This window comes from Dermacentor variabilis, chromosome 9 (assembly GCF_050947875.1).
Source record: "Dermacentor variabilis isolate Ectoservices chromosome 9, ASM5094787v1, whole genome shotgun sequence".
NCBI classification, from domain to species: domain Eukaryota; kingdom Metazoa; phylum Arthropoda; class Arachnida; order Ixodida; family Ixodidae; genus Dermacentor; species Dermacentor variabilis.
In genome coordinates this window covers 149,174,321-149,201,437 of record NC_134576.1, presented here as the reverse complement: position 1 = coordinate 149,201,437, position 27,117 = coordinate 149,174,321, and the positions used below count along the sequence as shown (strand labels likewise).

General features: G+C 48.6%; 1 protein-coding gene across 10 annotated transcripts in view; it reads right to left on the bottom strand.

Moving 5' to 3' along the window:
• Nucleotides 1–20,761, bottom strand: part of LOC142557821 (putative ATP-dependent RNA helicase DDX43) — a 265,242-nt gene extending 244,481 nt beyond the window's left edge. For 2 of the 10 annotated variants that reach the window (XR_012822857.1, XR_012822858.1), the window contains exons 1-3: nucleotides 20,397–20,761; nucleotides 20,013–20,170; nucleotides 6,890–7,035 (exon numbers count right to left, since the gene is read on the bottom strand). Coding sequence is in view for 8 of the 10 variants with exons in the window: in XM_075669978.1 (XP_075526093.1) it covers nucleotides 6,890–7,035; nucleotides 20,013–20,164 (298 nt within the window). In the remaining 2 variants the exon portion in view is untranslated. Of the gene's footprint in view, nucleotides 1–6,889; nucleotides 7,036–20,012; nucleotides 20,181–20,385 lie in introns of all 10 variants that reach the window. The other 8 variants (XM_075669978.1, XM_075669977.1, XM_075669976.1 and 5 more) reach the window with 8 other exon arrangements.
• Nucleotides 20,762–27,117: the final 6,356 nt, after the last annotated feature.

The window sequence follows — 27,117 nt, the reverse complement described above, 5'->3', positions numbered from 1 at the left end:
TCAAGAAAAAGGTGATTGAGTGCGCGGAAGCCCACGGCAACCTCGCGGCACAGCATGAATTCGGAGTATCCGAAAAGAGCATTCGGTGCTGTCGGAGGCAGAAGCATCAAACCAACAGAAAACGTCATTCCGTGGGCAGACCGCAGAACTGGAAGACAAGGTTGCGGAGTATGTCCGAGAGCTGCGTGTAAGATCGCTGCCTGTGACTGCCAAATGCGCACGTTTGAAAGCGTTAGAGATCGCGCACGCCTCTGGACTGGGCAGCAAGAAGCACTCGTCATCCGACTCTAGTTCGGACGACTCTGATCAAAGGCGTTGCTATGATTCGGAGTAGCGCTTGCGCACTTCGTGCCCTTCTGTGTGCTGTACACCCAACCAATTTTTAACAGTATCGCGCGACCATCGACCCGCGTGTTTGTCAGCACCTTACCATCACGGCACAGAGCGGCGAAATAGCGTAAGTAAGCGCACGTGTACACATGCCCGTATCTTGTTTGTTTCGCCGCTCAGCGCCGTTACTGAGGTGCTGACAAGCACGCGGGTTGATGGTCGCGCGATACTCTTAAAAAGTGGCCGGGTGCACATGCAAGCAGCATTTAAATAAATACTGTCACTATCGTGCATGAGTCGCATTTGTTTCAAGGTAAGGGTGTCTTTCGGTACTTTTGCCATTGAAAAAGATTTTTTTCATTTTTAGAATTCGTTAGTGGGGGATCGACCTATACTCCGGTTTTTACGGTAGTTATGACGCTAAACGACGTAGTGAAGTCTACTATGCCAGGGACTTGGTGCATTTGTGGACTCCCTTCAGGGAAAGACAACAAAACTCCTTCACCGATACCCAGGCCTTTCCGTCTTGTTCGGCAAATTGGCGTGAACAACTGGGATAGTGGATCGAACTGGCAAAAAACGACATTGTTAATGTTGCGCGGTTAAAGCCGTGCCACGTCAGACAGTGCTCTGATGATGACGACGCAGACGAGTCTGTTGACGAACATTGGGCAGAAGTGTGTGATGTACGTGGTGCTGTGCGCGAGTGTGACTTGAGTGGTGTTGTGTGTGATTGCGGTTCACGTAGTGTAGTGGTCGTGTGTGCGAGACGGAGACCCACGACAGTGCGCGTCGTAGAAAACTCGAACGCCGAGATTGAACATTACTCCTACTGGAGAACATTCCATAACGAGGCCAAACCTGAAACCATCGCTGCTTACAACATGGACATTGATATGCATTACAGCGCAAGTGAATAAGCTTTAGTGTTACTTTTCTTGTTTCTCGCGATGTCTCAGGTTTCTTTCCATTCTGTTAAAATGCGCTTGTTTTTTTTTTATTTTTCCTTACCACTACTTCATAATTTATATAAAACCCTCATGTACGCGTTTAATTTCTTGAGCCCCCTTTTCTTTCGAAGTCTGGTTTGTAAAAGTGAGACACCCTTTTTCATAGGAAGGAGGTGTCGCAATGTGAGTACTGTATTTACTCGATTCTAACGCGCCTTCGATTGTAATGTGCACCTGTTTTCCAAGACAAAAAAAAAAAAGGTAAAAAGCGCTCTCGATTGTAAAGTGCACCCGTTTGCCGGGACCCCAAAAAAAAGAGGAAAGTCAAAAAGAAAGACCACATTATTGACAAAAATACAACTTTCTCTCATTTGGAAAAAACAAGGAATTACTTCTATAATACAGTAAAGTTGCGATAAATTTTTTTAAAAAAGTTGCAGCTTCGCCTGAAAGGCGAAGCGTCAATTATGATAGCAAATTAGTGAACAGCTATACAAAAAGTAAGGATAGTAGTTTTGTCGGCCGTACAAACTTCTAAACATTCGTTTACTAGCTAAATTAAGCATGGTGACCCGCGCAGGAGCAAACATGAACACGTATCACTCAATGACCACGGAAACTTTTCATCAAAACAATGGAGCAAGGAAGTCCAGCAGCAGGAGCGAGGGAATTGACCTTTGTGCCGCCCGTCACTTCAACGCGAACTAAGCGACGAGAACACTGTGCGGTGCACCTAGATGCGTAGATTCTTGTCTCCGTTGCAAATAATTTTCAAGATAGGTGCCGTGCCGTACGTAGCAGCCGCTGGTGTAGAACGCCTCTCCTGTTTGCCTAAGCCACACGTACTGCAGCACATGGAGGAAGCTACGGCAGCTAGGCTCGAAGCGCGTACGAAGCGGCCATGTTGAAATAGCGATGGCGATATGGTAATGCAGATTTAGGGTCATACTCGATTCTAAGGCACACGCCATTTTTGGACCTGTCTTATTAGGAAAAAAGTGCGTGTTAGCTTGAGTAAGTACGGTATACTGCAGGCCCCTTTTCTTTCTTTCCGTGAATGTTGTGAGTTCGTCGATGCGGGGGAAGCCTTTGTGCGGGAATGACCGCGATGGCACCTCGGGCATGTGCTTTTGTTGCTCTAAAATAAGAGCAACAGAAGTGAACCAAAAGTGGAAAAACTAGCAGCATGATTTGTTATTGCTGTCACACACACACACACACGCACACACACAGAAAGCGCTCCTATTGGCTGGTGCAGATTTGAATCGCCAGCACATGTTTCGCATGCATTTTGACAGCGGCGAGTTGTGCATTTCTCTGACCCAGCAAAGTTTGGTTATCGTGGTAGAATGTGTTGCTAGCTCGTGTTAGTTTCATTAATACACCCAAAATGTAAAACTGCTGAATGTACAATTCGAAATGGTCGTATCGTAAAGAAGGGAGAGAGGCTCAGTGCCACACGCGCGTGTTCGTGTGTGTTGCAACGACGGCATGACGACGACTCTGTGACAATGACGCAAATATGATAATGGCATGGCGGCGGACTGACGATGATGGAATGATCATGACGGTATTACGACGATAGCTCGAAGATAGTGGCATGAGGACAATGATATGACACAGTCAGAGTGAACACGACAGAACTATCAGGATGACACAACAACAAATGAGCGATCACGATGGCAAGAAGGCGAAGTAATGACGACAATGGCATGACAGTGATGGTGTGTTGGCATTGGAGCTCACATTTGCTCTTACGTGTATCACCTGCCACTGTGGGCCATCTCACTATTCACAGTATCCACTGTTTGTTTACACTATGTCCAGTACTGACTAATTGTACAACACTGTGGCCAGCAGTCAGCAAGGATGACAATGGTATGACGACAACAACATGATGATGAACATAAAACAATAGAATGATGGCAACTGTATATCAACAATGGCATGACATGACAGCATGATGATGGCACGATGTCAATCATGACTAATGCGGAAGACCGCCCAGCACATTTTTGTGTGGCTAGCTCACCTTCTGAGAGTTGTTAGATACGGGACCTTTTCCTGAGCCTCCTTCGAGTTCACCAGACCACATCGAATCGCGCCACAGCTAATTTAGGAGCGCAGAAGCACATCTACCCTGTTCCCGAGGCGTGGCACGTGTAAACAAGCTGGCGTCCCCCACTTTGTGTGCCGCAGGTGGAGCTATTCACTGCTTGACTCTTCCCGAAAGTGTAGCGGGAGCCTGGCACGGTTCCAGGTAATGCAGGGCCCGAGCAAAGCTGCTTTGTAGCACTGAAACGTCACCCCCATTTGCCTTTGTGACGGCACTTGCAAGTCAGAATGGCAATACCGCAGAGAGAAGTAAGCGCTCGGACAATTGGGGCCCAAGGAGCGACCCTGTGCGCCGGGTGTGACAATCGCACGGGTGCCTACCATTGGCCAAAAATGACGACGCCTGAGCGGGCTCGCCGATTGGCCGAAAATGGCATCACCTGAGCGGGCTCGCCGATTGGCCAAACGTGACGCGACTTTGAGACACCGAAGGGCTTAAAAGCCAGAGGCCGGGAGCAGCAAGAGAGCATTCCTTGATTCATCTCTTTTGAGCTTCTTGCCACGGGCCGCAGCGTCCGAGTTGCTGCCGGCCCGTAATGACTTTTAAGACTGTTAATTTCTTTGTACTCTCACTGTAAATAATGTAAATAAACCTCCAATTTTCATCTCAAAGTCCTCCTCAACCTCGGCCAGCTCCCGCACCCAACGGCAAGGTCCAAAAATCTGGGGGACAGCAATTGGGATTGTCCTCCAGATCCAACAACTGGTGGCAGCGCTACGGATGAACCTTCGTCGAGAGAAATCCTGAGGAACCCTGAACAGCGAAAAAAAGCCTTCGTCCAAAGGAGTCCCGAGGAACTTGGAACAGCGAAGAAGAGAGAGCCTTCGTCCAAAGAAATTCTAAGGAACTGGGAACAGCGAAGAAGAGCGAGCCTCCGACCCAGAGAGTCCTGAGGAACTGGGAGTAGCGAAGAAGAGCGAGCCTTCGACCCAGGGAGTCCTGAGGAACTGGGAACAGCGGACCAATGAACCAGATGGCAGGGTGCTGCTACCGTAAGTGAGTGTGGGGTTTTTTTCCTTTTGATTCGCCAGACTTCAAATGTTGTGTTTATTTTGATAGTTCTAGGAATCGGGAATTCGTTGCATATTGTGCTTGCACAAATTAATTAAGGAAAACAGTTCTAACCACCAGTCGGAGCAGCTGCCATGGATTTTAGAAGGTTGACGAGGTTGGACTTGTTGTTGGTGTGCGACGATTTGGGAGTTGAGGCGGACGAACGGATGAAAAAGCCAGCTATCATAAAGGCGATTCAAGATAGTGGCAATGATGATAAAAGCATTGAGATCACTTGGGAGGTGATACAAGAACCACGGGAGCGTGAGCGTCGTGAACGGAAGAGTGAGCGCAAGTGTCAAGAACGCGAGAATGAACGGAAGCGTGAGCTTCAAGAACTTACTCTTAGGTGTGAGCGTCAAGAACATCAGCGTGAGCGTCAAGAACGTGAGAATGAACGTGAACGTGAGTATCAAGAACGTAAGCGTGAGCGTGAGCAGAAGTACGAGAGAGAGAAGGCAGCATTGATAAAAGAGATACAATATTGTGAGCAGTTAAAGGCAGTACAGGCAGTAAAATTCTGTAGGCAGTACAGAGCACAAGAATGAGCAAGTATCTAGTAGATTTTCGCCAAAAGCCAACGAGAAGAGTAGTGCCTGTGAGATTGGGTGCACATTCATATGTGAAGGGAAAAGGCTAGCTGCTAACGATGCCTTAGTGGCAACAAAGGCCGTTAAAGACCGCAGTGAGAGCGATGAGGTGCTGTGCCAACAGAGCACTGTAGAGACAGCTAGGCCAGCTGTGAATGAATTGGCACAGTTACCGCATGTGTGCGTCGCATCTCATGGTATCGAGGTCGTTAGCGAGGTACAGGGCACTGTTGACCCGACAGACGCAAGCACCCATGTCGAGCCAGATCTGCGTGCCGAAGGGAAGTGCCAGCTGAATGATGCACTTGAGGGCAGTTCGCAGCATTGCGAGCTCAGTAGCTCAAGAGAAGACAACTGCATGGTTCAGGGATCGGTGCAGCTCTCCGCCAGTCTAGGTAGACAAGAGATGGATGATTTAATTAGAAATCATTCAGACTGTGCGTGTGAGACAGCAATCGAGACCGACGGGCTGTGTGTCGATGCACAGCTTGAGCTGGGCAATGCAGTAGAGGGCAGTTCGCAAGAGTGCGAGTTGCATAACTCGAGTAAAGCCTGCTGCATTGTTCCAGAGTCGGTTGAGCTGTCCACCAGTCGAGGCAAAGTGAGAGTAGATTTAAATGTAAATCACTGTTCGGGTAAGAGACCGATCCGGGTCGACGAAATGTGTCACGGCCAGCATGAGGCGCGAGAAGACGGCATGACAGGAAATTAAAAGAGAAAACGCCGTAGAAAGAAGCGCCGTAAGGATAGGAAAGCGGTAAATAAGGTAGCGCAGCCAAAGACGGCGACAGAGGCAAGAAGGCCAAGCGCGAGGAAAAGAAAGGTGCGGTCGTCATTGACGATGTTGACGCATCAAACATGTTCGAGCCACTGGTCAAAAAGTGACCGAGAAGCATGTTCTGCACGGACGCGGACACAGGGCACGGGGCAGCTACGTTCCTTGTCGTTCCGTCGTTCTTTTCGAAGTTCAGCGTGTAGTACAAAGAAGCGCAAGGTGGCAAGACAAGATGAGGTGGTAGGGAGTCGTGACGCGGTTAATCGAGTTCGTGTTGAAAGGGGGGCACCAGGACGCAAATTGGCAGGAGACTAACGTCTTGGGGGAGCTGATAGTGAGTCAGCCCTTTTGTTGTTCCTCGGTAGCCAGAGTAGCTTTCGAACCGCGACCACCTCGAGTACGGCTCAAAGTATGAGTCAGACGTAAACGTTTGGCACGGGAGGCCAAGAGAGCTTCCGTAGAAGTGAAACGTGTTTTGTTTTATTTTTTGAGCATCGTATAATTTTCACAATTTAAGTTTCTTTCAATATGTAAAAGTATGAGCTTTGTTTTGTGTTTTTGAAGCTGACTTTGAATGACTTTTATGACTGTTAATTTCTTTGTACTCTCACTGTAAATAATGTAAATAAACCTCCAGTTTTCATCTCAAAGTCCTCCTCAACCTCGGCCAACTCCCGCACCCAACGGCAAGGTCCAAAAATCTGGGGGACAGCAATTGGGATTGTCCTCCAGATCCAACATCTGGTCGACAGCGGTGGGATCGTTCTCCAAATGCAACAAGTGGTGGCAGCGCTACGGATGAACCTTCGTCCAAAGAGATCCAACAGAGTACAAGCCGTGGGCATGACGACAATGGGACAACGACAGTGGAATCACAACAGAAAGACGATGATAGATAGACCCTGAAAACATGACAGTGCGAAAATGATCACAAGTTGGGTGTAATGACAGGAGTGCTGTCCTGTGTATGAGCTATTCGGCAACATCACAGCCACTGAGAAGCAGCAGGACAGTCAAAGAAAGAAAGCCTAACTTCAAAACCGAGTTGAATGATAAGCTACATGCACAGACTCACCAATGATCCTGCCAACCTCTTTTGCAGGCACAACCATCAGCTCAGTATCTGCGCTCCCATCAGGACCTTGCCTCCAATTGTGCACACCAGTTGACCGCTGACTGCGTCCTTCCAGGTTAGTTCGGCTCTGGCCCCAGACAGATTTTCTGGGAAATAAAATGAAAGAATAATGCTTCCCCCTCATGGTAGTCACCTCTTTGTACTTTTGCGCTTTTGCACTTTTCAGCTCTGCCTCCTCCTTATAGAATTTTTCGAGGGATCAAATATATTAAACATTATTAATAACTACGTTGCCATTGCCAAAGATGCTGCAAACAAATTCTTGAATGCTACGCACTGTCAAGACAAGTAAAATATTGCTACACGCATGTGGTATATGTTTGTTTGAACAAGGCGCGTGGGCACCATCGCTCCAGAAAAGAAGAGGAAGAACGAACTGGGCTCGCGCTGTGAATCTAAACGGTCAGCGCTGCAACCGTTGTTGTAAATGTAACTTGTAAATAGTTGCTCGTCTTACTGACTCATCCTCTGCGTAACAATTATGTACTTTTCCACAAAAGAATATACTCGTATGTCTCAAAAATTGTGCCCAAAATAACTGATATCAATGCTTCTATGTTGTCTGTATATTTAGTAAGGAAAGCAAATATCACACGAACTTTAGAACTATATCAGTTTGAAACCAGCAAAGCAGTGCGTGCCGCTCATGTGAAAAATATAAAGGCCATGAAATGAACAAGTTGAGGACAAATATCTTATTAAAACTTTGTTAGCCTCCCTGCCTTTCTATCATTTGAATCTCTCTCTCTCTCTGTCATTGAAGAACCTTGTTTACATTTTTCTGCATTGCAACAACCAGAGAAAAATCTCAGACCCTGTCCTTTGTTAGAATGTATTGCGCAATGGCAGCTCTCACCGGTCGTGTATTTTGAGTAATTGCCCCGAAATTATAGTCGCAACAGGGAGCACATATAAAAAGCCAGACTTCTGCAAAATATACAAGGGCGAGTCAAATGAAAGTGAGCCAATGCGAATATATGACAAACAGGGTACTTTATTTAAAAGTAGTCTCCATGAGCATTTAGACATTTGTACCACTGACTAACGAGTCGCGTGATTCCCTTCTCATTAAACTCTTGGGTTGCTGCTTCAAAAAGTCTGTAACTGACTATTTCACGTCATCGTCCGACATGAATCTGGTTCCCTCGAGGCGTTTTCTGAAATGCTCCAAAATGTGGAAGTCGCAACGCGACGGGTGTGGGCTGTATGGTGGATGTTGCAGTTTCCCACTTGAAGTTTGCCAGTTAACCACATCAGCGGCGTGGGGAAGGGCATTGTCATGGAGCAAGATGACCCCATTCCTCAATTTTCCACATCGTTTGTTCTTGATTGCGACATGCAATGGATCCGACGTTTCACAATATCGTAAACGACTGATAGTCTCTCCAGGTTTAGCAAATTCGATTGATAATGGCCCCTGACGATCGAAAAAAGAAGTCAACAGCGCCTTTCCGGCAGAAATGATGGCCTTTGCTTTTCTTGGGGGTGGTGTAGTCAAATGTTTCCACTGTACGATTAGCCATCGTGTTTCAGGCTCGTTGTAGCGGCACCATGATTCGTCCCCGGTCACAATTGCAGACAAAAAGTCGTCACCCTCATTCTGATGCCGGATTAGATGAGTCAAGGCAGCGCCGAACCTCTCCCTCTTCTGGCGGTAATTCAAAGTGTTGGGCATTCATTGCGCACACAAGAGCCGATAACCGAGATATTCATGAATTATAGTGTGACCCGAACCGTGACTGATGTTCACACGCCCTGCCAATTCATCGATGCAATTATCCTCCCTTCTTATCTAACCAGCCTGTGGAATGGTGTTGGGGGTGATTGCACAGTGGCTTTGACCCGGTCTTGGATCGTCTTTGTAACTTTCACGTCCTTCTTTTAACCGTTTGCTCCAACACTTCACAGTGGCCAATGAAATGCAATGCTCACCGTACACGGCAGCCATACGGCAACTAATTACTTTTTGGGAACTATCTTCATCTGTCAAAAACCTCACGACACCATGCTGTTCAACTTTTGGAGTGTCCATTGTGTCACACAACCAGGTTCACCCAGGAAAGTCATGGGGTGCGTCTGTGAATGCAGTGCTCTGTCAGTGCAGCGCACTGTCCCTGGGTCTCCTACGCGACAGCTTACCTGTACCAGGTGGAACCAGTAAGACCAATCTCCGAGCCCTCCAGTCTGTACAAGCTCAAGCTCTGTGAATTTGTCTAGGCCTTCCCAGGTGTGCACCAACGGCAGCAACAATAGCCATTGCGCATGACCAGCCCATCAATACGTATATTCATGTTGACTTCTTAATGATGCACATCAGGCACTTCACTTGACTTCCATTGCATCATCTCACCTCACTACCTGCCGCTCGACCTCGTTCAGCGTTTAGTAGAATTATTGCCGCCAACCATGGACGTTTACCGTCAAACTTCACACCTGCAGCATGACCATCTCTACCGCTGTGGTGCCTGCATCCACTCCAGGCCCTTCTTGTCATTTCCGGCATCAAAAAGAAAATGGAGATGCCATCTTTTGCCCTTAAACAAGCCGTGCTTTCATTCCTACATGACAAACGCAACGAACGCACCCACGTTTACACGGACGGTTCTGCCTCCTCTAAAAGTTCAACTGGAGCAGTGGTACTTCCCGCTCAATCTGTCACCACCAACTTCAAGACGTCTCACGTAACATCATCGACGGATGCAGAACTCGCAGCTATCTGGACTGCTCTGGAGTTTATTGGTCCCAAATCACCACATTCATGGTCCATCTTTTATGATTCAAAGACAGCTCTCCAGTGTCTGCTGTCCCCTTTCAACCACGGACCTAATGTGCAATTAGTCGCAGACACCCGACTACTCCACCATTGCACAATCGAAAAGGGACACAACATCATCTACCAGTGGATACCAAGTAACTGCAGAATTCCGGGAAACGACAGTGCGGATGACGCTGGCTTGTCAGCCCATGATGGTGCCCGCATTATACCCATACCGCTGTCAAGAGCAGATGCAGCCACAATTCTTCGCTCCCTCGCATGCGAGCTTACGCAAATTCTATGGAACACCAGTGAATTCACGAACGCACGTCTTCACCGATTGGATCCAAGCTTGCAACTCCGTCTTCCACCAGGGTTGCCATGAGCAGAAGCAACACATCTGTGCCGCCTATGGCGTGGCGTGGCATTCACGAATTTCTATTCCTTCCGCACTGGAATGGCCGACCGCCCTGCTTGCGACACCTGCGGCTGCGAAGAGATGATCGCGCACCTCCTCTGTGACTGTCCACATTACAATGTGCCAAGAAAAGTGCTCGTGACTGCGTTCGAAAAACTGGACAATCGCCCCTTCACAGAAGAGAAAGTTCTAGGACACTAGTCAAGATTGGTTTCGGCACTCGAAGGCCTTGAGGGCTTTGCTTAAGTTTTTAAGGGCCTGTGAATTGTGCGACCACCTTTGACTAATGTTGCGAGTAAGATCGCTTTACTGCATGAATTTTTATTTTTTTTCTCTCTCTTTTCCTTTTGTTCCCTTTACCCCTTTCCCCAGCACAGGGTAGCCAGCCGGTATTTACACTGGCTAACCTCCCTGTCCTTCCTTCCCTTTTGTCTATCCCTCTCACCCATTAAAGAACCTTGATCCTCACACCTGTGTGCCACTTTTGTAAATAAGAGATGCCTCTGCACCACGTGCATGCCTCGCAGGTAATGAACCAAACCATTATTGCGCATGGTGGGTTCGCTCACTTTCATTTGACTTGCCTTCGTACATTAGAAATGCGAAGATGAAGCTTGATAAAGGGCCAAAAAGTGTCACTGAAAGCAAAATTCACTGCACATATACGCAAAACTTCGCAACAAGATATTTAGTTATACGTATAAGTCTCCAATAAATCTACGTATCTAAGAAGAAGTCACTATATATGATGCGTCAAACATGGCAAATAAACATGTCGCGCAACCACACATTCACAGATCACAGCCCCCACTCCCTACACTCCCCCGATGTATCACGGGCGACGGAAGGTGGCCCACTTAGTCGCTGCTATTCTCCCTTGCGCACAAAAAACTGGGCCACCATTGTCGGCTCACCATCGTCGGCTAAGCGTAAACGCTCCCCCCCCCCCCACGCTTTCACTCGCACATACAGCATGCGGCGCGTGGTCACGATCTTACTGCCCCTGGACTTTATACGAAACATGAGGGCGACGGTGACGGCAGGAATGCGCCTGGAGTTTCCATATAACTGCTATCACAATAATATAATAAGAGTATCCGGCAAATGAAGCATCCCGTGGCCCATTGCTTTCCGCTGAAGAAGTAATAAAATCGAATTTTCATCATGCGACAATTCACTGTGCCGCAACAATGTCCTTCTTTTTTCTTTTGTTGGGCGGGGGGCGCCGAAAATGAAATAATGCAAAGGAAAGCATGTTAGCTACAATTGAATGCCTACTTTGGGCACCTAGTGTGGCTACCGAAGGAATATCGAAGAAAACGTGAGACGCTTAGTCCACAGAAAACCGTACGCACACTGCTCGGTATTCTTCACCGGCGAGACAAAATTATCTGGAGAGGTTGCGCTCAAGTGAACGCATTGCAATCCGTTGAGTCCCCGTAGTGATGGCGGCGAACGATCATGCATTGTATCTTTTTCTCGTCTGCTAGCCAGAAAGCATTTAAAACTCTGCCAGGCGAAAATCCACTCGGCCAGAGAAAAACTAACACGCATCAAAGTACGCCGCACGGTGCTCAATGCAGCACGAGAAAAACGCATGCGCTCTGGCCGGTTCGGCAGCCCGCGGGTATGGTATGGTATGGTATGGTATGGTATGAATAACTTTATTTAGGTCCTGAGGGATCAGTCTGGGACTGATGCGGGCCGCTCCCACGTCGGTACAGAGAAGCCGAGCCCCTCTGCCGTCACACGGGCCCTCTGGACAGCCCTGAGTTGGTCCGCCAGCACTTCACTGTGCAGCATCCGCTGCCACCACTGTTCACCTCATGAACCATCACCGGCCAACGCCGAGCAGCGCCAAAGCATAGCGAGAACAAAAAAGAAAAGGCATAATGTGTCCTCGCGAATAGAAGCCCAAGTAGAAAAATAAATAAGAACGTAGTTACCTTTAGTGTCTTGACATGGATGCTTCGGCACAGGTGAAAAAAAAAAGTTCATATTTGTTTCTGTGACATCACCGCACAAATAAACCACCACAACGATTCGTCTCATCGGACCTCACTGCGTGCTTTGTGAACTTGTCTGATAGTGCGTTGATTTGGCTTGTCGCTTTGTATGGTCCGTTGTACGACTTTAGAAAAGTCAATGCACCTTTGGCATCAAATGTTTATAACAACATTAAACCCACATAGTTTCGGAATTGAAAATCTAAAGCACTACTTTGGAAATGTCAATGCATTGTTCGCATCAAAAGTTTGAGAACTTTATACCCATAAAGTTTCACAATTGAAACCCAAGCGCTCTCTCAATCCTGCGGCCTTCGTGAGATGCCGCGACGAGCCCGTTGGCCATCCAAGCGCCTTTGAAACTTTGTGCTCAGATGGAGCTACTTGGGGGGGGGGGGGGGGCGTTACGATATCTGACTCCCGGTGCAGGGGCGTTGCCGCGAAATCCAGCCCAATTTGACAAAGTTCACGTTAAAGTGTCGTTTCAAGCGTAAAAAGGACATTCTCGAGAAAATCAAGCATGATTTCCGGCGCCGGGGGTTCTTTTTGGTAGGCGGCACATGACAGCACGATAAAATTTCAAGGGGGGGGGGGGGCTGAAGCCCCATAAGCCCCTCCCCCTGGCTGCGCCCTGCAAATGTCATAAAAACAGGTATGCCAGGGTTCGTCCCATGGTAGGCAGTGGTGGAAATGCTGCCCACCACTCCTGTTTACCACCTACCCCTTAGAGGGGTGGCAATTATAAAATGGTCGATTAGTCCAAGTTTTCCTACTTCTTTTATTTATTTTTTTTTTTGCAATTCACAGGTGTTTATTTATCACATGGGGAAATATTTGAAATTGAACTTGAGAAAATAGCACTTTTCTAGCGTGCTGTTGTAAAAAACGTAGCACAAAATTGAGCTTCAGGGGCTACCACTGCACCGAAAATTGTGCGGCTTTCCATTGTTTCTTGAAGAGCAGCAGATACCCAGTAACACAAGTTGGTGCAAAACAGGTTAACTAATGAGCGGCACATACACAATGTAGCATACTGGTACCCCAACTTGGCCCTGACAAATGCTTTCGAACCCGGCTTTATCATCACAGCAGCCTGATACTCCAACCATTAGACCATGGACTACCCAGTAATCCAAGTTGTCAGAAAAATGGTCAGACAAACCGACCCCGAAAAGTGCGGCACCCTAATATATGCAATTCCGGCAGAACCCATCTCAGAATGAATGCAGCATTTGTGGGGTTTCGGGCTATCGTGGTGGTTGTGTGGAGCCATTGCGTTGCATTTCCGGGGGCTTCGTGTCCCTCTCCTATATGCCTGGACGTGGCAGCAACGGGTCAAAAACACTATCACTTGCTGTCATCCCGCCCATGCAAAGGTCAACGGGCTTCACCCATTGGCCGACATTTTGGTGGGATTCAGGCACTGCTTGCTTGCGCTCCAGGTATGCACATGCAAGATGGGGCCTGAAGGGAGATCACATTTGGGCGTCTGAAGATGTGTATGTGTTCCTCTCTGCCAGCAGCGGTCCCCTTTGTCCGTCGCCAGCCAATGGTTACTTCGGCTCAGCGGGGACCCGTCATCTTGATGTCCTGAGGCAGCGTCTTTCGATTGTGCCCCCATCTGTTCTTGTTTCTTTTTGTTTCCATTTCCTCTGCTGTGGGGGCGCTTGATGGCAGGCACTGGCCAAAGGATGGGCAGCCTCTTATTGCTGGGTTCTTTGCCACCACGCCACCTGATAACCCTGCAATGTGAGAGTTATGTTTAAGGTGGTAACCCCCGGCATTGGAGAAATGCAATTTAGTACCACTCCAATAAGTATCGCACAGGCATCAGAGTGCCAAGGTTTTCTTTAAGATCGATTTTCTCTGCGACTTGGCCTGGCATGGAGCGACTTTTCATCTATGGCTGAACCTTGTGTGTCTGTTCATTACATAGACATCGCGTCGTCGAAATCAATTTTGCTTGGTGTCGCGGATGAACAGTGTGCGTCTGTGGAAGGAATTTCCGCTAGTTACGAAGCCCTATGTCATTACGCTAGTGAAGACCCCGTTTACTGTGTCTGGCTGAACTCAGATGGAGTAGCCATTCATACTGGGACAAGGCTTGCCTATGTAAATTCACAGCTTTTGATCAGGCATTCATTTCTCTTGAAAAAGCTCTCAGTGAAGCACTTCGCTGAAATCAGGCTGGCTGCTCTTCGTCCTTCTCTGTCCTTGTTTTCCTTTGTTCAGAATTTCTTAATTAGGCTAATTGTTTCTCTGTGTCTTACCTTGGGTATGTTCCGCCTTGCTTTTATGTTAGTCATTTATTTGTATGTATGTGTCTTGCACTCCGAGAATGTTTCGTGTGCATTTTCACTCCCGCATTGCGCCAGCGGGTGATGTCAACTTGGATGGAGGCATGGCGAAGGCGAGGCTGCGGATTAGGCTGTGTGGTCACGACGCTTGGCACGGATCGTGGACGTACCATGGAGCGGGCACTGCCAGAAGCACTGGCACTAGAGGCCGTTGCTGAACGCTGTTGAAGTAGCATAAAGTCACACGCCTGGCATGTCTTGAGGTTCAGACTCCCCGGATATTTTTCGCGTGGACATTCCTTGTATGTCTTCTGAAGAGTTTATGTTAGTTTCCTTTATTTTGATTGATGATATAGGCCAAAGTTTAGCTATTTTCCCTTGTCTGCATTTGTATTTTACTGTTACTTTTTCTTTGGTGGATGCTTTTATTGTGCATGTTAGCATTAAAGCATGAGTTTGTGTGGACTTTTTTTGCTAATTTTGTGTACCTCAGACCTACCTATTCAATTTATCCTAACGGCTTTTTTTCCTTTGGCATTATTTTTTTTAGGCTGGTGATTTTAGGTTCTAGATGCCAATGGATAGCTCCGGTATCGCATTGTAATGACAATTTCTTTTTCTTTGTATTTCTTCCTTGGCCGACACTGGGAGCCACCAGCTTTGCATAGGTAGGGGGCATTTAAGGGGGGAGGGATGTGTTTGTGTTTGGATGGATTGCGTTTTCAGTGGCTCCATGCCTATACGGTGTGGCAACGAGTCACAAAACACTGTCACTCGGCTGTCATCTCACACACGGGAAGGTCAACGGGCTTCACCCATTGGCCGACATTTTTGTGGGATTTGGGCCCTGCATGCGTGCGCTCCGGGTATGCGCGTGCATGATGCAGCCCAAGGAGAGACTACATCAAGGCGTCGGATGGTGTGTACATGTGCTGAGACAGCGTCTTGTGATCGTGCCCCCGTCTGTTTCCATTTTCACTGCTGTGGGGGCATGCGATGGCAGGCGCTGGCCGAAGGATGAGCAGCCTCTTACTGCTGCATTTGTTTGTTCTTTGTTCTGTCACGGTACGCCGTTAGCGGCCCCCGGCGACCAGTTGGCCAGGTTTTGTGTCTTAATTAGAATTAGATTTGGACATGTTGTTTAAACTTGTGTTTGTATCGAACACAAGAGCTTAACCCTTTGACGGTCAATGACATAAAAATACGGCGCCGCAAACAAGTGCGAAAATGGTCGATGCTGTATATTTACGGCGCCGTCTGTATGTTTAAAAAGCGTGCCATTTCCTAACTTTTTCTTTTCTGTCATGTGCTGCCACTATGTGGGGATACAGGGGATTTTTTTCGCGCACCTCCCTCTCTCGGTTTTCGTTGCATGGTTTGTTTGAGCGCTAGTTTGCTCCCGCGCCTCTATATAGTACCACTCGCGCATTGGCGTGCATGCGTGCGGGCGGTTTCGGCGTTTTGCGCTTGCGAAACTGATGGCTATCTCGTTCCTAATTGCTCAAAGGGTGACCGCTTGTATCTTGCTCGTTTAGCGCTCACAGGGGTGCGCATAGGAAAGATGCCGCTGTGCATGCGTTACCGTTTCTCTTTTTTTAAGACTCTCGAAAACTAATTGCCCCAGCTGGTTGGCGATAAGATGAAGATTAGCGGAAGTTTCTCACACGTGTTGCTTTTTTTGATTGGCACACAACTAGTTTTCTTGAGTGCATGCAAAGCAATTCGATTATGCTATGAACGTACATATTAGTGTAAGAGCAGGAACATTTAAGGCTTGCGAAATATTCTCGTCTGGGGATTTTCAAAACCTTGAACTATGTGCATAAAAATGCAGAAAATTTTTAATTCTGATATCTTTTTTTCCTTTTTTTATTGTTGTTATTCATGAATGAAGAGTGCATACATACCAATGCAAAATATTTTTTTCTCACTTTACGGTCACCCTAGAAAAATTACGGTAATTTTTTTTTTCGAAATAAGTCCCTAAGAAGAATCGGAATCTGCAATAAAAAAATCTACCCTGGGCGGTCGGATATGGCGAAAAAAATCGACCCTGAAAGGGTTAATAAACGCTATTTGTTGCTTGTAGAGAGCTTCGCCTAGGGTGTCCCTTGTTACGTGCATGGTCTCGCCTCCTCCTAGCTGGGAACGGCGGGGCACGCGCGCACGCAGCGATGCGTCGATACACGGAGGGAGCGGGAGCAGGCGCAGACGCGGTGGCCTGTATGCGTGGCAGCTCAGAGTGCTCGAACTCGCGGTAGTGGTCCGGCACGCACGCTCCAATATCTAGCACGCCGTGAGCGTAGCGAGGAGACTATAGATAGAAGCAATTAACACTGAAACAATGCAGTGACACACCCCATTGACACCACCAAAACGCATCATGTATGAGGCCTATATGCACCCGAGCTCCTCTATAGCACTTCCCTCTGGGCACAGTGCACCAACTACACTCTCAGTGGTAGCTGCAGGGCTCCTTAGCCAATATGAACACTGAATGCCCCTAAAGACATGTCTTCACCTGCATCACTGTGATGAGCGCAGTGCAAGTGCCATGGATGGCAAGAAGAAAAGAGGACAACAAAGAGTGCGCAGGCGGACATGGATCCCATGCTAGGCCAAAGCAGATGACATCGAAGAGCGTCAAGCATGAGAACAAAAAGCACAAGCAAGAAATAAAGGAAAAAACAAGCCAATCATTGGAAAACACGGAGCTCTGAAGGTCACCAATCCTGGAAAGACACAAGGGCCAGAGCAGAAGAAAACGCAAAGCGCAGGGTCGGAAGGAGAATTGCAAGGAAACCATGGAAGGAGGTCGGCCACTAGACCGGGCGTTTAAGACATGCTGTTGCGTTGAAGGACCGAGCCATCAAGCCTTCACCTGACCGGGACGACCGACCGTGAACCACAAGGCCTGTGGACTCCAGTGCTCAAGGGCAGAAAAGGCTGCAGGCTCGAGCTACCCAACAGCTGCTCGGCCAGGACGTCACTAACCCTCGCTGGATCCTCTCCCGGACTTTGATGTTGTGCCGGCATCTCCTCCACCGGCTGGAGACTGCCTCTAGCTAGTCATCCGTGACCCGTCACTCAACACCACTGCTGCCTTGGTGAGAACTCCACCGCCTACTTCATTGCCTCGCCTGCCATAAGTCACCGGTGATCTCATTTGCTTTGACGATACCGCATGGTCTCGCTCACAACTTGCTTTGCTTTGATTGTTTGTTAGTTTTTTGATGTGTCGCACCCGTATCTTGATCTTAATATTTCATTAAGTTTTTAGTAACTGTTTTTTCATCCTGGGTATATGAAATGTACTATGTGGTTTCCTAGGACAAACAGCTTTGTCCTTGATTGGGTAATCTGGGGTTCTGCCTCAGGGACCCATTCGAAACCCTAGAAAAAGAACTTGCATCGCAAATTCGCATTTGCAACAGGATAAAACCATTCGTTACTGCGGTTGTTCTGAAAGCCCGGAAAATGACCAACACGTGGGAGTGGAGGGCGTTGACAGAGCCAACGGGACTTGAGCGAATCGAGTTGAAGAGGCCTTCAACTCGATTGATGAGCACAAGAACAGGCTGCAGCATGAAGGGCGGAAAGACAAGGGATCGAATGGGAGTGTGACGCGAAAATGCGGCTCCTAGAATGCAAACAAAATGAAAAGGGAGCACCATGAACTTGAGAGAGCTCTGCAGTTGCAGCTCAAAGTCGCGTAAGCTGAAGACAATTGTGGGGAGACAAGGCAGCTGGAAGAGAGAACACTTCAGTTGCGCCTTACAGTGGCTGAACGGAAGGCACCTCCGAGAGCCAACTTGGGCCACCGGTTAGGTGCCCCTCTCTCACGCCAGTCGCTGGGTACGTCCTAATGCATCTGTGCCAGTCTAAAAGGGGAAGCATGAGAGAGGATCTTGGCCACTCCATGGAACTCCTTAACTGCCAATGACGAGATAACTCGTTATCATGAGCGTTTTCTGCTGCCAATGACGAGCTAATTTGTCTTGAATTTTTGGCAACTTGTGCACAAGCGTATCTGTTCGGTTTTGACAAGAAAATAATACACGATGACTTCCGCCAATTTTTGTTTCTTTTTTTTTTAATTTGTCCCAGCAGTCAAGGGGCTGAATTTGTCCCGGCAGTTAAAGGGTTAACACCTTGTGGTCATGTGGAAGGCGCCTTCCAACACACGGAAATATTCGTTCCATCGGATGTTGGGTAGCGCCCAACACATACACGGGCGCTACCACAGTCATTTGGGTTGATAGCGCGAGTTTTCAGGTAACTTTTTCAAGTAATAAGTGCACTTTGCAAGGTCACCAGACAAGGGCAACACTTCCTTTTTCTTTCTTCATGTTTGAAGGGATTTTCGCACTATTTGTTGCGCGACATGCTGACAGCATGGCAGTGCTTTCTGTACATGCATTTTATGGATGAAATTCATGCAAGTTCAGTGAATCAGAACATGATTTTATTGCTGTGGATGAATATATTTTGCCTTCAGATGGTCAGCCCAAGTCCTTGAATGAGAGCACTTCAGAAGAGAGCGACTATGACCTATAGTGCAAATCCTCGCCTCTACAAAGGAGAGTGCTTTGAGCACTAGCACACAGTGCTCAAGTACTGTTGAGAGCCTCAGGAATAAGTAAATTTTCTGAAATATATCACTTGACACACATTTGTTTACCTGAGTGCTTTTTCAGCGCAACATATAAATGCACGAAATGGCGCTTGACTGCAAAGGGTTAATAAACACTCTGCACTAGTGCATCTAACAACTCTGTTTCTGTCCCATTACTTGAATCATTATAATCATCACAATGCATAAAACCTATCGTAACACAACCATAAAAAGAAATATTGTTAATCACAATTACCGTTGCCAATCATCAAATGATCTATGTGCCGTCAATGTTTATTGATTTTCACATGTGGTTCTGCAACTGCAAAACAACTGGTGTTAAATGTTTTACTGGATGCATTATGCAAACATGCAGTAATGTGCTCAGTGGTGCAGGTGTGAACTTGGCCTAAATATATTAACCGATCTCCGAGCATACTCTTCACTGCCAGAACGAGTTTGCGGTGGCATGGTTTACGATTGTTCAAACAACTGCACAACGATGCCAGCATTCGAAAACACGTTTCTGCGATAGGTGTGAACACGCCCTAACGACTGCGGTTGTGTAGGTGCAGTGAGCTTACAGTAAACTCAATCGGGCTACCGGCCTTACACCTGAAGTGCCTTCTATCATGGTACCACAGTCAGTCCATCCATCAGTCACCATAGCCGCACAAGGCAAGGTTTTGTGTTGCAGAAGTCGCGAAGCTGTAATTTTCAATCGTGTTTTTTACTAGTTGTAACGTGTCGTTATTTCACATTATTGGCAGCGCCTTCAGAAGCCGTAGCGGCAACGGGGACACCAAAACTAGAACCCGGACTGGGTCATGGGTTGGGGCTCGCCGAGGCCTGCGCGTGCAATGGTTGTATATGATCGGCTGTAATAGCGGTCAGCCAATTTTGTAGGCGAACACCCCATGGCCCGCTCAGGCGTCGGCGGCACTAACCCACGGATCGCCCTGCTTACATTACCTGTCACGGTTGTCGCCACCACCATAGAACGTCTTTGCGCCGATGTAGTGTCTGGAGTCATAGGTTGGCTGCGGAGGCGTAGGAACATATTCTTCTTCAATCCAGAAGTCATCTTCATCCTTTGATGGAGGGCTCTCGGCTGTCCAAGGCATGACAACCTGCAGTAAACTCAAGATACGACGAAAATGCTAGTTTGACAGTAACGGCCCAAAACCATAATAAGCTAATGCTGTGCAACTCATACTTATGCATCGTGTTGTTTCGCAGAGGGCAGGCCATAAGTGAACAAAATGTAACGCCGTGCTATTCTATAGTACACTGCAGCCTTGCAGCAACGGCGCCGTTCAAGATACAATTGCGAATATTTACTCACAATGCCCTTACCTTCAGGCCGGAATCTTTCACTGAGAAGGTACTCGGTCCGTTAGTGGCGAACAAGCCAAACAATAACGCAATTTTTCGCTGAGAAAATGGAACATTCGCGCAAGCTGACGTCGCGCAAACGAGAAACAACCCTCCGAATACGAATGAGAGTGGGCTGAGCGGGTACACGAGACGACAAGACGTTCCTTTGAGGGGATCGCCAGTTTGTGCGCAGGCGCGAATAAAAGAGGAAGCGCGCGAGAGAGTAAAGGGTTTTACGAGACGTTCATTTAAGGGATCGCCAGCCGCTTTTGCGCAGGCGCTAAAAAGAGCGGGCGCGAGAGAGAAAATCTGGGGCTCCTTGAATACGATTCTGCCTAGGCCTCCGTGGCCTAGGTAGGGTGGCTAGAATGGGGAGGTGTGAAGACCGGCCTCCGGTAGCTGGCCCCAAAACGCGTTCCTGCCGCGTGACGGCGCTGCCGGCCGGGGCGCCGTTTAGGGCGCCCTAGTTTGTCGCGGCGTCTGGATACCTCCGGGCGGGAAAATGAAAATCTGGGGCTCCTTGAATACGATTCTGCCTAGGCCTCCGTGGCCTAGGTAGGGTGGCTAGAATGGGGAGGTGTGAAGACCGGCTTCCGGTAGCTGGCCCCAAAACGCGTTCCTGCCGCGTGACGGCGCTGCCGGCCGGGGCGCCGTTTAGGGCGCCCTAGTTTGTCGCGGCGTCTGGATACCTCCGGGCGGGAAAATGAAAATCTGGGGCTCCTTGAATACGATTCTGCCTAGGCCTCCGTGGCCTAGGTAGGGTGGCTAGAATGGGGAGGTGTGAAGACCGGCCTCCGGTAGCTGGCCCCAAAACGCGTTCCTGCCGCGTGACGGCGCTGCCGGCCGGGGCGCCGTTTAGGGCGCCCTAGTTTGTCGCGGCGTCTGGATACCTCCGGGCGGGAAAATGAAAATCTGGGGCTCCTTGAATACGATTCTGCCTAGGCCTCCGTGGCCTAGGTAGGGTGGCTAGAATGGGGAGGTGTGAAGACCGGCCTCCGGTAGCTGGCCCCAAAACGCGTTCCTGCCGCGTGACGGCGCTGCCGGCCGGGGCGCCGTTTAGGGCGCCCTAGTTTGTCGCGGCGTCTGGATACCTCCGGGCGGGAAAATGAAAATCTGGGGCTCCTTGAATACGATTCTGCCTAGGCCTCCGTGGCCTAGGTAGGGTGGCTAGAATGGGGAGGTGTGAAGACCGGCTTCCGGTAGCTGGCCCCAAAACGCGTTCCTGCCGCGTGACGGCGCTGCCGGCCGGGGCGCCGTTTAGGGCGCCCTAGTTTGTCGCGGCGTCTGGATACCTCCGGGCGGGAAAATGATTTGGTAGCGCGTAGTTTTAGCGTTTGAATGCGTTAGAATCTGACCAGACTTCTTTCTCTACATTGTAGATGCAGAGAGAATTTAACGTTTCGCTGCTCTCATTCCACATGGAAACAGCGAGCACCGACTACGCAGCCGACACAGCAACGGTTTTTGCGACCACCTCTTGCCGAGATTAGCGCGCTTATTCCTTGCCGAAAGTATAGTTCATAGGAATCGCCGCGCAAGGCCAGCGCATTGGAATAACCTTGAATGTGTCGCCCGCACATAAGTCACATACCTGGGATTGTAACATTACTTTAAATGGAGGAAGTTCATGCAATATATCAGCATTGTGGTGAAGAAATTCTAGAAAGTACGAAGCGCTTGTGATTTAATACATGTTTATTGGAAATAACAGTTATTGCATAACATCACATTTTTACAAAACACAGGGCTTAACCTTCTTGGCTTTGTTGTGGATGACACACTGATTTAAGCCTTTGAGGAGAAAGTGAATACGTGTTATACAATAAAACCTAGACACCGATCCTGTTAGATCAGCGGAATGCTTCCTGCAGCCAATCTGTGGCACATTGGCTGCTAGAAGCAAGAAATTCTTGACAACTTTTGCGTGCACTCGCGTATTGCTAAATTCACGAGTGAACCTGTCGATCCTCGAGTGTCTGAATGAGGTTGTATAGACAGACTGATTGATACAGAAGCCCCCCCCCCCCCATGTCCCCATGCACCCCCAGACTGAAATGCATAAGCTTGCATACTTCATTATAATGATGAACTGCGCAGGATTGGGGTGATCATTGGCTCCATTGGACTGTCTCACAGTACCAAATGAACGCTCCAAGCATTCCTGACTGAGGCGGGAAGTCATCAAGAAACTGAACCCAACCTTCTCAGTTAGATACGTCAAGAAGTCTTTAGTGGAACGTATGGTCACACGCAGACCTTATGATGTGCCCTTGCTTAAGAAGCCGAGCCCTTTTGCATGGGCCTCCCACTGATCCAGAAATGCTAGCATGCTGTTAAGTGCAGTTTCTTGAGCACTGCTACGTCTGAAAGACGAAAAGCATTTACCACCGGCACACGAAAATGAGCACAGTGGCTGTGGGCATACCTCAAAGCTTCAGCTGGAAACCGTGATGTCATGGCTTCAATTGCTTGAGCCATCACGTCAATGAACACCGTTGTTGGCTCCAGATTTGAGTACTGTTGCTCAATTTTTTGTTTGTGTAAGTCCATGGGGTGCACAACTGCACTGTTGAAAATATTGAAGGCCAGATTTACCAGCATCTTTTCAAATCCACTAGAATATATGTGTGAATATGTCAACTTGGGTGCAAGTTTCAATGTCAAGGCACTGTTGTCGACCTTCCATGTCGTTGTAACAGGTTCACAGGGTGTCAAAAGATAGCGACAGCAGCTCACACCACCTACCTTGAAGAAAAACTTAGGAAACGCGAGAAAAACACAGCTGCACTACACCGACCACGAGAGTTACTTTGCACTGCACCGTGGCCTACGAGACTGACAAGCTCACGGCGACCCCGCGCTAGCCACCCTACCCGCGCCCCCGACGGAAGCGCCAAATTTTCCCCCAGTGGGAGGAACGCGCAGCGGGGCCTCCCTAGGCAATGGCGGCGGCGCCGCGGTCTTCACACCTCCCAATTCTAGCCACCCTAGCCTAGGCACTATGTAGGCGTTTGTCCCTAGGCGTGCCGCCATTGCGGAGTGATGAGACGGTCATTTGAGGAATCGCCAGTCCACGGGATTGGCCAGTCGTTTCAACGGGTGCGAGAGAGCAACCGAAGCCTGCAGTTTAGAGTTACTGTGGTAGCATATACAGTAACTCTAGTTTGCCCAACGTTTTTAAATCTTAGATGTTTAGATTTGTACAGGCAAACGCTGAGTTTGCCTGTACATGTCGCGCCACCTAGCAGCGCCGGTGAGCACCCGCGGGTAGTCCCTCACCCAACGCATAGAGTAACTCTATGACCCAACGTTACTACACTAGGTTCAGTTGTCAAACTCTCCGTAGGCGCCGTACCATAGAGCAATGCCTCCTTTACTAGATGCCAGCCGCGTTGTCCGTAAACTCGGTTCCTGGCCCTCTTTTTTCTCTCCTCCGCGAAAAGGCAACGAGCGCCACTTGTGGCGGACGTCTGCAACCTAGATCACGTGCTGCGGCCTCTGAGATTACCATGGCGTCTGTTGCCATCTCGGAGGTCCGCGATAACGCTCGCTAACAGACGCCCGCGCATATAAAGCGCCGGCGGAGCATTCCATAGAGTTACTATACTATGGAGCATTCAGCCGCCGCTGCCACATCCGCCGGAAGTTGAAAAGGCAACGAGCGCCGCCTCGCACTTGCTGCCGCAGATCCAGCGTCTCGGGTCATCATCACTGATTCGAGGGGTGCTTGCCGCAATATAGAACAAGGCCAAATTCCACATCGGGCCTTCCAAATCCTTAAGAAATGTGAGAACCAGGGATTCCAACCCCGGCGCTCCATTATTTGGGCCCCAGCTCATCAGGGAATAGAGGGGAACGAAGTAGCCGACGCTACAGCCCGCGCGCTTCATTTCCGGGCGTCGCCTCTATCACCCGTCGACGAGGTCCCTGAATTCAAACCGGCAATCACCTTTAAAGAAATCGTACAGCTGTATCAGCTTAATCACGGCCGATACTTCCCCCCTTGCAAAGGCCTCAATAAGACGGAGGAGCGCTGGCTTCTCCGTCTCTACACAAATACCGTACTGTGCCCGGCGGTGCTGAAACACTTCAACCCGGCATTTTCGGGCGAGTGCCCGCACTGTGGGGAGGTGTTTGCGGACACATACCACATGGTGTGGGCATGCCCCTCTAACCCTGCTTTCCACCCAAACCCCCACCCTACCCGAGAGGACTGGGAGGCCACCCTGCTCGGCTGCTCAACCCTCCAGGAACAACGTGCCCTGGTGGCCCGAGCCAAAGCCGCTGCAGAAGCCACGGGGGTCCCGGACTAGGGACCGCCCCCTAGACTTTGTAAGGGCTGGGCCCTTAGGGCTCAGCTCGCGGCTCTCTTGTAAATAGAAATAAAGTTTGTAACCAACCAACCAACCTCACGGAATTTATGCTGAACTAACTCCAACTAAGGGAACCGCCGCCGCAATGGGAAAGCGAGCAACGCGGCTGGCATCTAGTAAAGGAGGCATTGCATAGAGTTTGTGAGAAACTCTATGCGCCGTACTAACTATACGGATGGATGGATGGATGGATGGATGATTGTGGCTCAACCCTTTGAATCGGGCGGCGGCGGCGCGCGCCACCTAGCCTTTAATGGTTCTATATGCATGCATACCTATGTATTTACTCCTTTACTTTTGCGTTGATATTGTCCACCAATCAGATAGCCTCCGTTTAGTTATTTCTACCTGTTCAAAGTCTATTCTACTTTCACTGTCTTTAAAACCCAAGGCTTTGAATAGTTCCCCGTTAGATTCAACTGCAGGGTGAAGTTGTTTGCAAGCAAGTATCAGGTGTTCCGCCGTTTCCTCCTCCTCTCTACACGCCTCGCACACCAAATCTATCTCCTGGTATCTGGCTCGGTACGTTTTAGTCCTCAGTGCACCTGTCCTGGCTTCGAACAACAATGAGCTTCCCTTAGAGTTATCGTAAATATTTTCTTTGGCTATTTCTTGCTTAAACGTCCTGTATGTCTCCAATGCCGATTTGGTTTGCATCTCTGTACTCCACATACCCCTCTCTGCCTCCTTAACCTTTTTCTTGACAGATGATTCCTTACTTGTTCCCCCGCTACTGCCCAAGTATTTGCTTGTCAATTTTCTAGTTCGCTTCCTCCACCTCGTGTCAACATTCCTCGTGTATAAGTAACTGAAAATCTTCCTAGCCCACCGAATTTCCCCCATTTTTCTCAATCGCTCCTCAAATGCTATCTTGCTACTAGCCTCTCTGCCCTCGAAAGAAGACCATCCCAGATCCCCCTGCACTCCAAGATTTGGTGTCTTGCCATGTGCTCCCAGAGCGAGCCTACCCACACCACGTTGCCTAATTTCCAACTGTTGCCGGGTCTCTGTTCTAATACATAGAACTGCATTGGCAAAAGTCAGGCCTGGTACCATTACCCCCTTCCATATCCCTCGTACTACCTCGTACCTATTGTAGTTCCACAGTGCCCTACTCTTCATAATCGCTGCACTTCTGTTACCTTTAGTCGTTAGATATTTTTCGTACTCTGTCAGATACTCAATGCCATTATTTATCCACACCCCAAGGTACTTGTATTTATCGACTATCTCCAGCGTGGCCTCCTGTATCTTATGCTCGCCGCAACTGTTATCATTAAAAATCATGACTGCTGATTTTTCTTTGCTAAACTTCAAGCCTAACCTGTCTCCTTCTGTACCACATATGTCCATTAATTCCTGCAGATCTTCTGCATTGTCAGCCATTAATACAATATCATCCGCGTACATCAGTCCTGGTAATGACTGTTCTATCAATTTTCCTTGCTTGAGAAATGATAGGTTGAAGCCGAGTCCGCTTTGCTGTATTTTGGCCTCTAGACCTTGTAGGTACAGCATAAACATCAGAGGTGACAATGGGCACCCCTGCCTAAGCCCCCGCCGAATCATCACAGGCTCCGAGACCTGCTTTTCCCATTGTATAATCACCCGGTTACCTTTATAGATATCTTTTAAGAAATTGGTTACTCCATCTTGCACTCCTAAAGTTTCCAGAATGCCCCACAAGCCCTCTTGAAGTACACTGTCATAGGCTCCCTTGATGTCCAAAAAAGCCAGCCATAGGGGTCTGTGTTCCTTTTCAGCTATTTCAATGCACTGTGTTAGCGAGAACAGATTGTCTTCTAGCCTCCTATGCTTCCGGAACCCATTTTGTAGCTCTCCAAGTACCCCCTCGTTCTCTACCCATGCCTGCAGTCTGTCCTTTATAATCTGCATAACCACCCTGTAAACCACTGACGTCACTGTTATAGGCCGGTAGTTATTTATGTCAGCTTTGTCCCCCTTTCCCTTATATATCATTCTCATCCTACTTAGCCTCCATTCGTCAGGTACTTTACCATCCACTAGCATTTTGCTCACCACCTCCCTCAATGCTTTCCTAGATTTCGGGCCCAATTTCCTTATTAACATAATTGGAATACCATCGGGGCCTGCCGATGTGCTACTTGGTACCCTCTTCTCCGCCCTTTCCCACTCTTTTTGTCCAAGCGAAAGCAGTGGGTTGACCGGGCTATCCCTCTCCGACGTACTGCATGTACCATTTGTCTGTTTTGTAAATTTTTCCCTCATCATGGTTCCTATATGCTCCATTGCCGCCTCTCCTTCTAACCGAGTACCTTGAGCTGTTACTATATACCTCTGCTCTG